The sequence below is a fragment of the Physella acuta genome, unplaced genomic scaffold (assembly GCF_028476545.2).
Source record: "Physella acuta isolate Inbredline_101_S28 unplaced genomic scaffold, ASM2847654v3 ptg000690l, whole genome shotgun sequence".
Lineage (NCBI taxonomy): Eukaryota > Metazoa > Mollusca > Gastropoda > Physidae > Physella > Physella acuta.
The window spans coordinates 2,501-18,367 of record NW_026732209.1 but is presented as its reverse complement, the minus strand read 5'-3'; the positions used below and the strand labels follow the sequence as shown (position 1 = coordinate 18,367).

General features: G+C 31.3%; 1 protein-coding gene across 1 annotated transcript; it reads left to right on the top strand.

Annotated features, from left to right (window-relative positions):
* Positions 1-549: 549 nt before the first annotated feature.
* On the top strand, positions 550-11,651 carry LOC131949341 (coiled-coil domain-containing protein 180-like; the record flags this gene model as incomplete). The annotated part of the gene is made up of 6 exons (XM_059311183.1): positions 550-778; positions 6,229-6,428; positions 9,334-9,422; positions 9,813-9,870; positions 10,095-10,146; positions 11,547-11,651. Coding segments are annotated over exons 1-6 (579 nt in total), but the record flags the coding sequence as incomplete, so codon positions are not given.
* Between the last annotated feature and the right edge of the window lie 4,216 nt (positions 11,652-15,867).

Here is a 15,867-nt window from a genome sequence, read left to right as displayed (position 1 = left end):
AAGTTATCGTGTTTACACACAGACAGACACACACACAGACAACGGACAGAATTGCAAAGTCCAGTTTTTACGACTCGATTACGCATAAAACGCCAAAATGTTTATACATTTGTATTTATAATTTTTGCCTGATTAAAATAAGTCCTCTATACTCCGGTTGTGATGAAGGACTGAGGAGTAAAACGGTGAAAACTGTCAACATTTCATGTTATTTTTGTGAACGATTACAATACTTTCTTCGTATATATTAGAAAGTAAAAAGGCGTGAGTCTCTTCCAAAATATTAGTAAAGGTGGCCATCCGATAGGTAATATATAGTTACCCCAGCTTTTCTTTATAGTCATTTAAATAGCAGTGTACTTTTTATATTGAACGAAAATATTTTATTTTCTCCTTTTTTGGTGCATTAGTACATAAAACTTTGTAATCAAAACGTTTTTTATGAATTAAAAAAAATAAGGTCAAGAAAATAATCTATCGTTCAATTTGTTATCGTTAAATAATATCGACTGTTTTCTAAAATTAGCTTTACCACATGGTTGCTAGGGACCTGCTTTTAATGGCGGCATATTGACTGAAGACATTTCATTATAAACAGGAAGATAAATACTAATAGTCTCTGTCTATACAATTTTTTTATTATAAGATATTAGCGATGAAAACGCAAATAAAACTTAGAATCTATTTCTAGAGAGCTGTAAATATGTCTTTAAACTCACCTCAAAGAGTACGCATTGTCCCAAGTGGGCAAATTTATCGACAGTTGTTTGATGCACAGGCAAGTTTCTGTAGTTTCTAGTTAGAATCTACTAGTTACAAATAAAACTATAATATATACTATAGGCCTATATTATATAATATATAGGCCTATATTATTATAACTAGTAATTTATTATTAGATCTAGATCTAGTAGCATATTAGTATTAGTCGTAATATAGCAATTATTACTCAATTTTACATTTAATTATTGTACAGTTTAAATAATTTTACAATACTAACTAAAAAAAAAATAGGCTTACTGTAGCTATAGTATAGTTACCTAGTAATGAAAACTAGAAGAGAGTTCTTTATAATCGTCTTATTAATCTCTAACCAACTAGTTTACTAGAGACTACATTTGATGGTTCTAGTAGGATGGCGCCTAAGATTTTAAACTTCATTATTGTTCAAAATGACTTAGGCCTAAACAATTAAAAACTACATTTATTTACCGTTAATTTGATACCAATTTTAATCATCAAAATTAATTGGTAGCTTAGACTAACTTAGAAAATTATTTATGAAAAAGCGCATTTGTTTTTAAATAGCTACAATGATATGACTAATTCGGTGGGTTAGTTTTAAAGGAGTTGTTGTGATGCGATTGACCGTTCACTGCCATTCAGCAGAAATGTGTTGTCTGCTAGATTTCTTCCCCTTCAAATACACGGCGGGCAAAATGGCCGGGCTTAATTAGCTGTTGTCTCGATCAAGTTATTTTTTGAAGTTTTGTTTTTACCCTGCATGATTTTTTTATAAATTAATGAAATTAGTTAAGTAGTACGCAATATATATTATTTTCCATAGTTCAGAGTATTTTTGAGTATGTTTACAACAATATTAAATAAAGCAGTTCCCGTTTTGCTTAGTTTATTATGTTCTGCTTGATATTCTCAGAGATAAGACCAAAAAAAATGTACAAATGGCAAGTTTGCCTCGAACACTAATCATCCATTGTTAAAAACTAGATTGGTATCGTTGAATAATACCTAAAAATAACGATTGTAAGTATATAATTCTAAAATGACCATGAAACATTGTTAAAAAAAATTGAATCACAGTATCATCGTTTTTATATATTATATATCGTTTTATATATATATATATATATATATATATATATATATATATATATATATATATATATATATATATATATATAAGAAGACCGTCTCACTAAATTCTAAATTAAATTATTTCATTGCAAAGTATATCCATCATGAGACAACAAACCACACAGAGATAGGCTCCAACTCATTTCTTGAAATAATTACATTTTAAAAGCTCTTTTTTACGCCCAACAAAGATTATGAATTGTGTTCCTTCTTATTTGGCAAGTCGGTCAAAGACTATGAATCATGGAACTTGATATGTGTAAAGGTTTCCCGCGTTTAAAAAAAAATTTATACTATTAACTAAGCATACTGCCTAGCTCCGCTTAGGTTTTAAAAAACAAATTGCGAATTTGAATGCTTAATTAATTAGAGATAGGCTGATAAGGAGCTCTCATTTTAAACAGTAATGGTAATTTTAGAGAAATTGGTGGAATGCTTGCAATTTATTACTTGTAAGTAATTAGAACTATAAAGGTTCACTGAATAGTAAAATTTGTAAGTTATATTAAATTGACTTTTAAAATTAATTACTACAATTTAATTAGGATACAACTTTACTTTATAATACAAATTTTTACTCAAACAAATGCTAAACTTTGTTATTTTCTGTTTGTGTTTAATATAGTATAAAATTGTTTGAAATATAATTATTTTGAAACGTTACCTCCCTCGAAAATTTAACCAATGACGTAGTCTTTGTTTACTTTTTTTTTCACAAACAGTTGCTATACTAATAAGAAAATACGGCAACTGGACAAATTTAACGACCATAATTTTTTTTCAGATGGGAATAAAGTGTTTTTGTTACACTGCAGGGTCGGTCTACGACCTAACATAATATCAGGGGGCACCCGACAACTTTACTTTGTGTATATATATATATATATATATATATATATATATATATATATATATATACATATATATATATATATATATACATATATATATATATATATATATATATACATATATATATATATATATATATATATATATATATATATATATATATATATATATATATATATATATATATATATATATATATGTATATATATGTATATATATATATATATATGTATATATATATATATATATATATATATGTATATATATGTATATATATATATATATATGTATATATATATATATATATATATATATATATATATATATATTCAGAATTAATTCCTTTTTGTAGCTTAGTCATTCTTCAGAATGATTTACTTTAATAATTCTTACGAGAGGAATTTTCAGTTTTAATTCGCTTAGTAAAAAACTATTTTAATTAGTTTTATCGGCACCCTGATTCGACTATTTAAAGGAGAGAATAAGTCATGGAAGTGGTTTAAAGATTTACCTATTTTTCATACTACCACTCATGTAGTTTGTTTTTCTCTACGCAACAGTGTTATAGTTACTGTAGAACAATAACTGCTGCAACCGATTCATTTTTTTTGTTTAAAAAAAAACACTAGTCTATCAAGGTGCAAACAATTTTTTGTTGGATTTTGTCCACCCCCCCCCCCCCCCCAATCATTATGTGCCGACCCAAGAAGGGCGCAAAGGTAATAATATAAAGAGCTCATTACTGAATTATATACAGTCGAAATAAAGAATGCGGTACTCAAGTTATCATGATTACAGACACACACACACGAACAGAATTTCAAAACCCAGTTTTTCAGACTCGAATACGCATAAAACGCCGTCATTTTGATAAATCTGGATTTAGAATTTTTGCCTGATTAAAAAAAGTCCACTATACTCTGTATATGATGAAGTACTGAGGTGTACAATGGTTAAATCAATCAAAAGTACATGTGATTTTTTTTGCACGATTACAATACTTCCTCTATACTCTATATGAGAAAGTAAAAAAGGCAAAGTGACTGTTCTTAGAAAGGAAGTCTACCCCCCCCCCCCCCACCCCCCAATGAACTGGAATTTTTATAGTTTTTATACTTTTAACAGTGTCTCCCCCTCCCTCCCCAGAAAAAAGTCTGGAAGAAACACTGGTTAAAAAGCATTTTCACCAACACGAATACTTATATATAGGTCTAGTTTGAAGATGGGGCGCAAAAATTGATAGTTCGTCCTGGGCACCTAAATAGGTCACTATGCCTTTGTATATAGTTAATGTAATATAATCAAAGTTAAAAATTAGGTACTTTTTAATAATGGCGATTTCACATTTTTGCACCCCCATATGGATAGCGCCCTAGGCGACTGCCTAGTTTGCCTTATAGGTAGCGCCAGCCTTGATAATAACACTGAGCATAGACACTGTAGTGTAGTAGAACCACAAAAGCAATATTTCAAAGTACCCATTCATAAGAGGTATACAGTGAGCAGGTGCAGCAGAGTTATGTAACTATATGCCCGAACATCTAAAACTATAGTTTTCATGAATTTTACAAGTGAGTCTACACCTCACATGTCCATATGTGTATTTTGTGATATTCTATTATTTGTGCATCGATATTTAGAGAATAGATTCGCGGCATTAAAAATATCTCCAAATTTACAAAACAACTATATATCTCAAATTCAATGTCAGTATGATGAGAGAAAATCAGCACAAATAATTTTTTACACGCTTGGAACATAATTCCGGCATTAATGGGTTAAATTTTTACTTGATTGCCTAGGGGGTATAGCTGAATGGGATGGCGAGGTGTTATTTCTTTAAGTATGATTATAAATAAGAGTAGGATGTACAATATAGTATAAATAAACTAGCCGTTATTATCTACACTTTGCTCCAGACATTTATAGTGATGTCCAGATGTAATTGTTAACGCAGATATTATGTGTTTTAACAAAAATTAAAGAGCATAACATATTTCTATGCTCAAAACAGCAACAGCACATGATTTTAAAAATCAACCTACTCATCAACTACCATTCCTCATTATCATGTCTCATCACACAAATACATTAGAGTTGAACCATTAAACAGAAAACCACTTGTTACTTACTTTCACAATCCTTAAGAATTTGTAACAGACCATTGTACATTACAGCATACTCTATATCTACTACACAAAATTTAAGAAACCAATATGTATTAAATGTTAAATAATATGCACTGAATGGTCAATGTTATTAATACCTAACTTAAAATAAGCATATAACTAAAATGCAACCTTAATTTGATCAGAAATGTGACATGTCTATCTGGGTGTAAGACGTTACCCACTCCTCACCTGGTCATTAGCCCCCAGATCAATTACCTCCTCAATTACCACCCTGTGTAATTACCTTACTGCAAAATACATATTATAATAATACCTATACTTATACTGAACATGCTGCACTGTGCAAATGAAAAATATAATGGCTAAATATGCATGACCATTACACATATTTTTGAAAAATTGAAAACTATTTGAAATTTCACTGAAATCAGCCAGAAAGTGCTAGCAAACAGTCTCAGTGTTATAATGCACCAGTGTGGTAAAAATCAACCCGATCTGATCTGGCTTTTGGATTAACATAATGGACAAAACCAGACAGCTGCAGACATACTTTTATTTTTATATGCATAGATAACATAAATAATAAATATATTAAATAATTTAAATAGTAGTTCATTATTATATATTTAAAGAAAGTCATTTATTTTCTCCTTTTCAGTGCATTATTCCATAAAAACTTGTTATTGAAACATTTTGAATGCATTTTTTTTGCAGTACTTTAAAAATTTTAATACAATAGAGTTGCATGACTAAAACCAATTGCACACTAAATGAACACAAAAAAAGTGTGTATAATAGAGTGGTAATTTTTATCATTTCTTTAAAAATTAATTAAGCATCCAATAAAGTCAAATATGATGTCTTATAGCGATGTCATTGGGTCTTGATCCACATGCTAAGTTTCAGATACATTGGTCAGCTAGAAGTGGTCAAAATTTTGCTTGCCAATTTTAATGCATGTCGTTCAAAGCACATAAAAGCAAGACAGAGGATGCAAGTTAAATGAAAGCTTATAAAAACAAATAGCAAAATTAATTTTTTTAAATGCTTGGAAAATAATTCAGAAATTAAGGGGTTAAACTGGAATGGTCTTTGTTCATAGGGTTTATGTAAAAAATAGCAGCCAACAACCATGATTTCTTTGATTTTCTCAAATCACAAAATGTTATCAAATGATACAAAATTTGACCGGGAAGTGTTTTGAAAATCAGCATAATAAGAGCTATAGTTAAAAAAAAAAGAAAATAATCTTAAATGGCTTTAGAGATAAAAGTATTACACATTAATGTAAATTTTATTTAGCAATCTTATCAAATATGTTCTTTTATCGTAAATCTTTATACATCATCTTTTTATAAACTATTTATAGCTTCTGCTGAATCGGAGTTTATCCCATTATGGCACAGAAGCCCATTCCAACCAAAATAAACTCAAGGCAATATCTGCAAGTTACCCAGTCATTCATATAGATAAGGATGAAACACATCAAGGCCTTCTTTCAAAGAGACAGAAAAACTGGATGAAAGGGTCACCTAATGATCCCTACACTGAAAATCCAGTTCTGTACAGGTATTTAAAAAATAAATTAAAATTTTTAGGATTGATTGAATTGCCAGTTTTCAGATCTGTTGTTTATACTTGCACCATGTTGATGCTCCAGGATAACTCAGATTATAGAGAAGAGGGGTGTAGACTGTAGAGTAGTTGTGGCAATGTACCTGGTTTGCATTTTTCTGGATTATAGCTTTGTAAGAATATAGGAAATCAATTGATAGAAAATGGGTCGGCGTGGTCGAGTCGGTAAAGCTCATGGTTGCTAAACCGAAAAGTCTCGAGTTCGAACCCTCGGGCAGATGAGGCTCGTTAGCTGGGGACAGCCACTCATCTAGGAGAGACAACTCCAAAATTAAACAACTGCTGCCTTGTAGTTTGTTCTTGGTTGGACAAAGGCTATGGAAGCAAATCCAAAAAGAAAAGCAGGCTGAAATCGGAGTCAATGGCCTCAATGGCGCATAACCAGTTGACACGTAACGCTTAATTGTGTTGGAGGCGTGGTCGAGTCGGCAAAAAGTTCATGGTTGATAAATTCGAACAAAGTCTCGAGTTCAAACCCACTGGCAGATAAATCTCGATCCCCTTCAACACTAATAATTAAGAACGAAGAAGAAGAAGAAGAAGAAGATCATAGAATAAACCGGGAGTGATCTCCCCTTAACTTTCTCGAATATTCTTATATAACACTACGAGGGATGGCACCTCGGGATATAGACCTGATTTTTAATCCATTTTTAATTACTTTAAACTTTTAAAAATAGAATAGAATCTATCTATCCATCTATATATATAAAAAGGAATGTATGTCTGTTTGTTTGTCCTTTATGCATTACTACACCTCTCATCACATCGCAGTGAAACTATGGGAAGTTGTTGAGAATATTTCTGCTGAGGTTTCTGCAAAAAAAAAAATTTCAAATTCGCAGGGATGGCACGATATACCCAGTCCAAGCTAAGCAAACTCTTTCAAGAATCACTTAAGACAATAGTATACCCAGTCCAAGCTAAGCAAACTCTTCGAAGAATCACTTAAGACAAGAGTATACCCAGTCCAAGCTAAGCAAACTCTTTGAAGAATCACTTAAGACAATAGTATACCCAGTCCAAGCTAAGCAAACTCTTGACGAATCATTTAAGACAATAGTATACCCAGTCCAAGCTAAGCAAACTCTTTGAAGAATCATTTAAGACAATAGTATACCCAGTCCAAGCTAAGCAAACTCTTTGAAGAATCATTTAAGACAATAGTATACCCAGTCCAAGCTAAGCAAACTCTTTGAAGAATCATTTAAGACAATAGTATACCCAGTCCAAGCTAAGCAAACTCTTTGAAGAATCACTTAAGACAATAGTATACCCAGTCCAAGCTAAGCAAACTCTTGACGAATCATTTAAGACAATAGTATACCCAGTCCAAGCTAAACAAACTCTTTGAAGAATCACTTAAGACAATAGTATACCCAGTCCTAGCTAAGCAAACTCTTTGAAGAATCACTTAAGACAAGAGTATACCCAGTCCAAGTTAGCAAACTCTTTCAAGAATCACTTAAGACAATAGTATACCCAGTCCAAGTTAAGCAAACTCTTTGAAGAATCACTTAAGACAATAGTATACCCAGTCCAGGCTAAGCAAACTCTTTGAAGAATCACTTAAGACAATAGTATACCCACTCCAAGCTAAGCAAACTCTTGACGAATCATTTAAGACAATAGTATACCCAGTCCAAGCTAAGCAAACTCTTGACGAATCATTTAAGACAATAGTATACCCAGTCCAAGCTAAGCTAACTCTTTGAAGAATCACTTAAGACAATAGTATACCCAGTCCAAGCTAAACAAACTCTTTCAAGAATCACTTAAGACAATAGTATACCCAGTCCAAGCTAAGCAAACTCTTGACGAATCATTTAAGACAATAGTATACCCAGTCCAAGCTAAGCAAACTCTTTGAAGAATCATTTAAGACAATAGTATACCCAGTCCAAGCTAAGCTAACTCTTTGAATAATCACTTAAGAAAAGCTCCAAGATCAATTGCAAGAAAACAGGTGATGAAGGTGGATCGCTACACTTATCTAGGAAATGTACCAAGCAAGGATAGGGAGCTGCATCAGCAAGCCGAGTATGCATTCAGCATCATTAGCACAATCTAGAGCACTGTCTACCCTTTCAAAAATCTTATATTTAACAGCAACATGAAGTCTGTTCTCCTCTATGGTTTTGAGGAATAGAGAGTAACATATAACAATAAACTTCAGACTTAATGAATGGGTTAAATACTGAACATCAACTAGCCTGAAAAAATTACCAATGAACATCAACTAGCCTGAAAAAATTAGCAATGAAAAAAAACATTTTGAGAAAGTGAAGTGCAAAAGAAGATAGATTGGACAATAGTTGCACAAACCAACAAACAGCACCAGAAAGGCATTAGATTGGATTTCTCAAGGACCACTCACCTGCTGTTTCAAATAAGTGTGATTCGTTTAAGGCATACACACATATATCAATATTTTAGACACCCTTCATTCGGTTTACAGGCATTTTCACTCACTCTCACACATGCACACACACACCACTTTCATTTTTATATGAATAGATTTAAATGGGGCTGATTAGTCTGCTTTTCAGTATAATTAATTTTTGTGTCTAGCAATTCCGTTATGCTTTTTTTGCAAAATAAACAATGATAGAAAGAGCAGATTTAATTATTTTTAAAATGCTTGACCCCCTACAGACTTAATTTAGATCAAGTCTCGCTATAAAACTATTATGTCATGCTATTTTGTCCAACTAGCTTGTTTTTTTTTTAAAGATCCGTTGTGTTTTGAACGTTTTTGGATTTCTTAAATTTCAACTAATGATATTCTTTATCTATCCTTTCAATACATAAATAAAATTGTTTAGTACATTTTTTGCAGACAGTTTAGTGACTATACTAAATGGAAACTGCAAGAATCAAAAGCAGTGGATTCTCATCAAGAAGTTAGAGGATTGCCTGACAAATTAGGTAATTTATATTGCTTTTGCATATGTTTATTCCCTTAAAAAATATCTATGTAGAAGTTGTATAAGTTTTGTCTCGCTAAATGTACGTTAAAAGAAATTTATAATAGGATTAAAACATACAGATTAATTTAGATTTATATAGCTATTATTTTACATTAGTTATTTTCTAAGTAATTAAAAAAATATAACTGTACTTAAGTTGTCTCATATTGCTGTTTGTGTGGTCTGTTCTGAAGAGAAAGTCAACATTTTCAAAAGTCATATGGCATATTTCTTGTTTTTTTCATGATGGGTTTCTAGCACTTTTGGATACTTTGTCCATTTTTGTATTAAGAAAATAAAAACTTTAATAACCTTTTTGTGTTTTATTCAATATTTCATAATGAAGTAGCTACAGTCAAGTTAAAATCCAATATTATTGAAAGAATTGGAGAAACACAAAGACAAAGGTATTTATTTTTTTTATAGTTTAAGTTTTATTATAAGTGTCCATATAATTATTTGAGTTGCTTACTAATACTAAGCACATATGGTTAGCCTATGGGTGTCAAGCTAAAGTAGGAAGGTTTGCATTTTTGGGATGATGTATAACAGAGTGAGGGAGGTTAGAAAATAAATTATTTTTTGTTATTTTAAAAACCTTGCTAATATATTTTCTTCTTTGTTTAAACAGACATGACTCAGCCTTGGAAGCTCTGCACCAAGATCTAAGCATCATAAGCAATGTAAGCCACATTTCAAGATGTATAAGTATTTTAAACTTTAAAAGGGATCCTCCATTTATGCTGTCTACAAAAGGGTTGTAGATCTTGTGTTGAGGTCTATTATAAATCCCAGTCCAGTGGGAGCTGAAATGTATTGAATGTATAAAATCAGTGTTTTGTTATAAACAAGCAGTGAAGGAAACATAAAAAGTATAGGAAACAGACATGGCCTATTATTTGTCTCCAAATTTTAAAATGTTCCCCCCACTGACTTAAATTTTCATTGTGCATGTTTTTGCATCAAAATCTGAGAGCTACTGAGGCCTAAAGTTGCAGTACACAATAATAACAGATAAATTGGAATGTCATTGTTAACTAGACATCCATAAATCATGAATACATGAATTGGCTTAGTAATGCATAAAAAACACATATAAATTCCAGTCAATCTTGTGTTATTGTCCAGTTTTTTATGAATGTAGATAGGCTGTATAGTGTCATAATAGATGATCCACACATAACAATATGCTGTGTAAATTCCATAACAGAATCCTGGAAAGTAAAGTTAATTTATTACATGTGTTTGTATGCATATTATTATATGTAAAGTGGTACCCCAAGATACAAATTTAATTCATTCCATAACATTGCTTGTATGTCAAATAGTTCATGTCTGAAAGCTATTTTCTCCAGTTAAATTATATGAAATGCCAATAATCCGTTCCAGCACCCAAAATGCCAGACCAGTTGTTTTTGTTATGTATTTTTAATAAGGAAAATGCTGAAAGGAGAATTTAAAGGAATAAGCTGGCTACTTGAGCCTACTTGAGCTTACTGTAGAAACTGGCAGAGAAAGGCAGAGTAGCTTTACTTTGTTCTCTAACTCTCTACATTTTTAATGTTTAACTCTTTCAGTCTCTTTAATTCACTTACTTATTACACTCTTATTCAAAAATTTAATAAAACTTAAATAGAATTCATTCTCTTAGTTGAACTTAGATGATACTAAATAATTTACTATTACTTTAGATTAATTTTTTTTGTGACTGTTTCTTTCTTCACTGGTCTTAGCCTTTTCACCTTGTTTTACTCAAGCACACATTAAAATAAAACCTGTTCATATCTTCCTCCTGTTCAGAATGTTGTAGAAATGAGTTAGAAAATGTCATTGAATAGCTGCTATGCACAATCAGTGCAAATTTTTCTGTTTCTTTTCCATGAATTATGAAACCTGCAGATCCAGTTTCTTATATTCTAAATTGCTTACTCGACCGCTTGTATGTAAAAAACTCAAATGTCTGGGAACTGGTATGTTGAGGTACTACTGTATAAGTATGGCCTATAAATAGTCATACATGTGTAGATGTAGATGGACTCATAGGCATAAATCTAGTTATAGGCTTTGCATATCTATTTTACAGGAAAAGGAACCATTAATAGAAGAAATATCAATACAAGTTTTACAAAAGCTACTTTCTGATGAGCAGGAAATAAATGATGTCCTTTCACAAATTGAAAATAATGAGGTTATTACATACCATTTAATATAGCTAGATAAGTTTTGCTGTTAAATTTATTTATAAGGATTTGGTCTTTTGTAATAGGCATGAAAAGTCTATGTGCTCATACTAAATTTTTGAAAATATCTTTTTAAAAATATGGCAAGCGATAAAATTATAGTTACATTTGTAAAAATTAAAGTTGTATGGGAGCCATTGATTACCCTAATTTTCATATTTTTGTATAAAATATAAGCCATTGAAAAACCATTTAGAATTATTTTATCAATTCAAATATTTTAAAAAACTACCCTAAACCTCTCCTTGAAGTTAACCGGAATGGCCAGGGAGAATGAAACAAAGGTTAGAACAATTGTTTTCCATGATAAAAATACACAATAGTGATCTAGGGTATGATCTATATCAAAGTATTGTATTTGTATTAAATAATATAACATCCCCAATCGCCACAATACCTGGACTCTCCTAATCCAAATTAAAAATAAAAGCGTTTGCTAAATTATTATTATATATTATTCGTAATTTCTTGTCTTAATAAAACTGGAAGTAATTGTTTACTTATTACACAAAAGTTATTAAATATTCAATTTTGGTTGAAAAATATGCTTTCTGGCAACAAAAATTTGGAACCATTTGGAACCAGCTTTTCAAGTCAATATCTCTCAGTCTGTCTGCCCGCCCACCCGTCCGTCCATCCATCCTGATTCCACTCCACTCCATATATATATTTATATATATATATGCGTTACATACAGAACTGAGCTTTATATATTAGATATATATATATATATATATATATATATATATATATATATCTAATATATAAAGCTCAATTCTGTAACGCATATGTTTGTCGTTGGCATTTCTACGGATTTAAGTGTTAGATCAATTATCGTGCGCAGTTGTCTAAATTTATGAGTTAAAAAATTACTATTAAAAGTGTTGGGAAATCATTTTCATTTTTCAAATTATAGTAATAATTGTCGGCATGTTCATTAAACACAAGTTTTAAAAAAATATCATCTTTTACAAAAATTCTAATTATGTTTTTATTTAGTCCTATAGCGCTTACTTCCCTTTGATAAATTAGGCAAAACACAATTACTTCCCTTTATGAAACCATTGCATTAGTTGAAAAGCATTTACTTTTTAATTACTTTGTTTTGGTGTTGGGAAAAAAATAATTACATAATTAGCGGGGATTGATCAAGTGCAAATGTTTTAGGTATTTTACGGATAAGCTTGGAGTATTATAATTGTTCATTAAATTGAAACAGGCGCGTTCGTTTAAGTGAGTGCAAAAACTATGAATAAGTTGGGGTACTATAGTCGTTTATTAAGCTAAAACAGGCGATTCTGCCCCGGGCGTTTATGTTCGCGTTAGTGTTTTCTTTGTGTTTAGGTGGGTTTGCGTTAGTGGTTGCGTTTTGATTTGGTTCGTTTTTGTTCTTTCTTTTTTCGTTTTTGTTTGTGTTTTTTTTGTTTGGGTTTGTATTTGTGTTTTTGGTTGGTTTTGCGTTTGGATTTGGTTTGTTTTCGTTCTTTCTTTTTTCGTTTTTGTTTGTGTTTTTTTGTTTGGGTTTGTATTTGTGTTTTTGGTTGGTTTTGCGTTTGGATTTGGTTTGTTTTCGTTTGCTTTTTCGTTTTTTTTTTTTTTTTTTTTTGTTGGTATTGGTGTTTGTGGTTGGGTTTGTTGTTAGGTTTTTGTTTTCGTTTGCTTTTTTGTTTGTTTTTTCTTTGTGTTTGTATTGGTGTTTGTGGTTGTTGTTGGGTTTGTTGTTAGGTTTTTGTTTTCGTTTGTATTTGTAATTGTGTTAGCGTTATGTTTGCGTTTTGTTGTTTTGGTTGGTTGTGGTTTGGGTGGGCAATGCCGGGTTTATGATGATTACTAAACACACAGGTAATGGTCGTTAACAGAAAGGTTTTTCACAGAAGCCAGAGCAGGGCCTGGCCGGGACGGCTAGTATATATATATATATATATATATATATATATATATATATATATATATATATATATCTAATATATAAAGCTCAGTTCTGTATGTAACGCATATGTTTGTCGTTGGTCTTGGATGGATTAAAGTGTTATAATATTATCGTGCGCATTTCTCTAAATTTATGAGTTAAAAAATTACTATTGAAAGTGTTGGGAAATAATTTTCATTTTTCAAATTATAGTAATAATTGTCGGCATGTTCATCAAACACAAGTTTTAAAAAAATATCATCTTTTACAAAAATTCTAATTATGTCTTTATTTAGTCCTATAGCACTTACTTCCCTTTTATAAATTAGGAAAACACAATTACTTCCCTTTATAAAACCATTGCATTCGTGGAAAATAATTTACTTTTTAATTACTTTGTTTTGGTGTTGGGAAAAAAAATAATTACATAATAAGCGGGGATTGATCAAGTGCAAATGTTGTAGGTATTTTACGGATAAGCTTGGAGTATTAAAATTGTTCATTAAATTGAAACAGGCGCGTTCGTTTAAGTGAGTGCAAAAGACTGTGAATAAGTTGGGGTACTATAGTCGTTCATTAAGCTAAAACAAGTGATTCCGCCCCGGGCGTTTATGTTCGCGTTAGTGTTTTCTTTGTGTTTAGGTGGGTTTGCGTTAGTGGTTGCGTTTTGATTTGGTTCGTTTTTGTTCTTTCTTTTTTCGTTTTTATTTGTGTTTTTTTCTTTGGGTTTGTATTTGTGTTTTTGGTTGGTTTTGCATTTGGATTTGGTTTGTTTTCGTTTGCTTTTTCGTTGTTTTTTTTTGTTGTTGGTATTGGTGTTTGTGGTTGGGTTTGTTGTTAGGTTTTTGTTTTCGTTTGCTTTTTTGTTTGTTTTTTCTTTGTGTTTGTATTGGTGTTTGTGGTTGTTGTTGGGTTTGTTGTTAGGTTTTTGTTTTCGTTTGTATTTGTAATTGTGTTAGCGTTATGTTTGCGTTTTGTTGTTTTGGTTGGTTGTGGTTTGGGTGGGCAATGCCGGGTTTATGATGATTACTAAACACACAGGTAATGGTCTTTAACAGAAAGGTTTTTCACAGAAGCCAGAGCAGGGCCTGGCCGGGACGGCTAGTTATAGATAAATCTAATATATAAAGCTCAGTTCTGTATGTAACGCATATGTTTGTCGTTGGTCTTGGATGGATTTAAGTGTTAGAATATTATCGTGCGCATTTGTCTAAATTTATGAGTTAAAAAATTACTATTGAAAGTGTCGGGAAATAATTTTCATTTTTCAAATTATAGTAATAATTGTCGGCATGTTCATCAAACACAAGTTTTAAAAAAATATCATCTTTTACAAAAATTCTAATTATGTCTTTATTTAGTCCTATAGCACTTACTTCCCTTTTATAAATTAGGAAAACACAATTACTTCCCTTTATAAAACCATTGCATTCGTGGAAAATAATTTACTTTTTAATTACTTTGTTTTGGTGTTGGGAAAAAAAATAATTACATAATAAGCGGGGATTGATCAAGTGCAAATGTTGTAGGTATTTTACGGATAAGCTTGGAGTATTAAAATTGTTCATTAAATTGAAACAGGCGCGTTCGTTTAAGTGAGTGCAAAAGACTGTGAATAAGTTGGGGTACTATAGTCGTTCATTAAGCTAAAACAAGTGATTCCGCCCCGGGCGTTTATGTTCGCGTTAGTGTTTTCTTTGTGTTTAGGTGGGTTTGCGTTAGTGGTTGCGTTTTGATTTGGTTCGTTTTTGTTCTTTCTTTTTTCGTTTTTATTTGTGTTTTTTTCTTTGGGTTTGTATTTGTGTTTTTGGTTGGTTTTGCATTTGGATTTGGTTTGTTTTCGTTTGCTTTTTCGTTGTTTTTTTTTTGTTGTTGGTATTGGTGTTTGTGGTTGGGTTTGTTGTTAGGTTTTTGTTTTCGGTTGCTTTTTTGTTTGTTTTTTCTTTGTGTTTGTATTGGTGTTTGTGGTTGTGGTTGGGTTTGTTGTTAGGTTTTTGTTTTCGTTTGTATTTGTAATTGTGTTAGCGTTATGTTTGCGTTTTGTTGTTTTGGTTGGTTGTGGTTTGGGTGGGCAATGCCGGGTTTATGATGATTACTAAACACACAGGTAATGGTCTTTAACAGAAAGGTTTTTCACAGAAGCCAGAGCAGGGCCTGGCCGGGACGGCTAGTTATAGATAAATCTAATATATAAAGCTCAGTTCTGTATGTAACGCATATGTTTGTCGTTGGTCTTGGATGGATTTAAGTGTTAG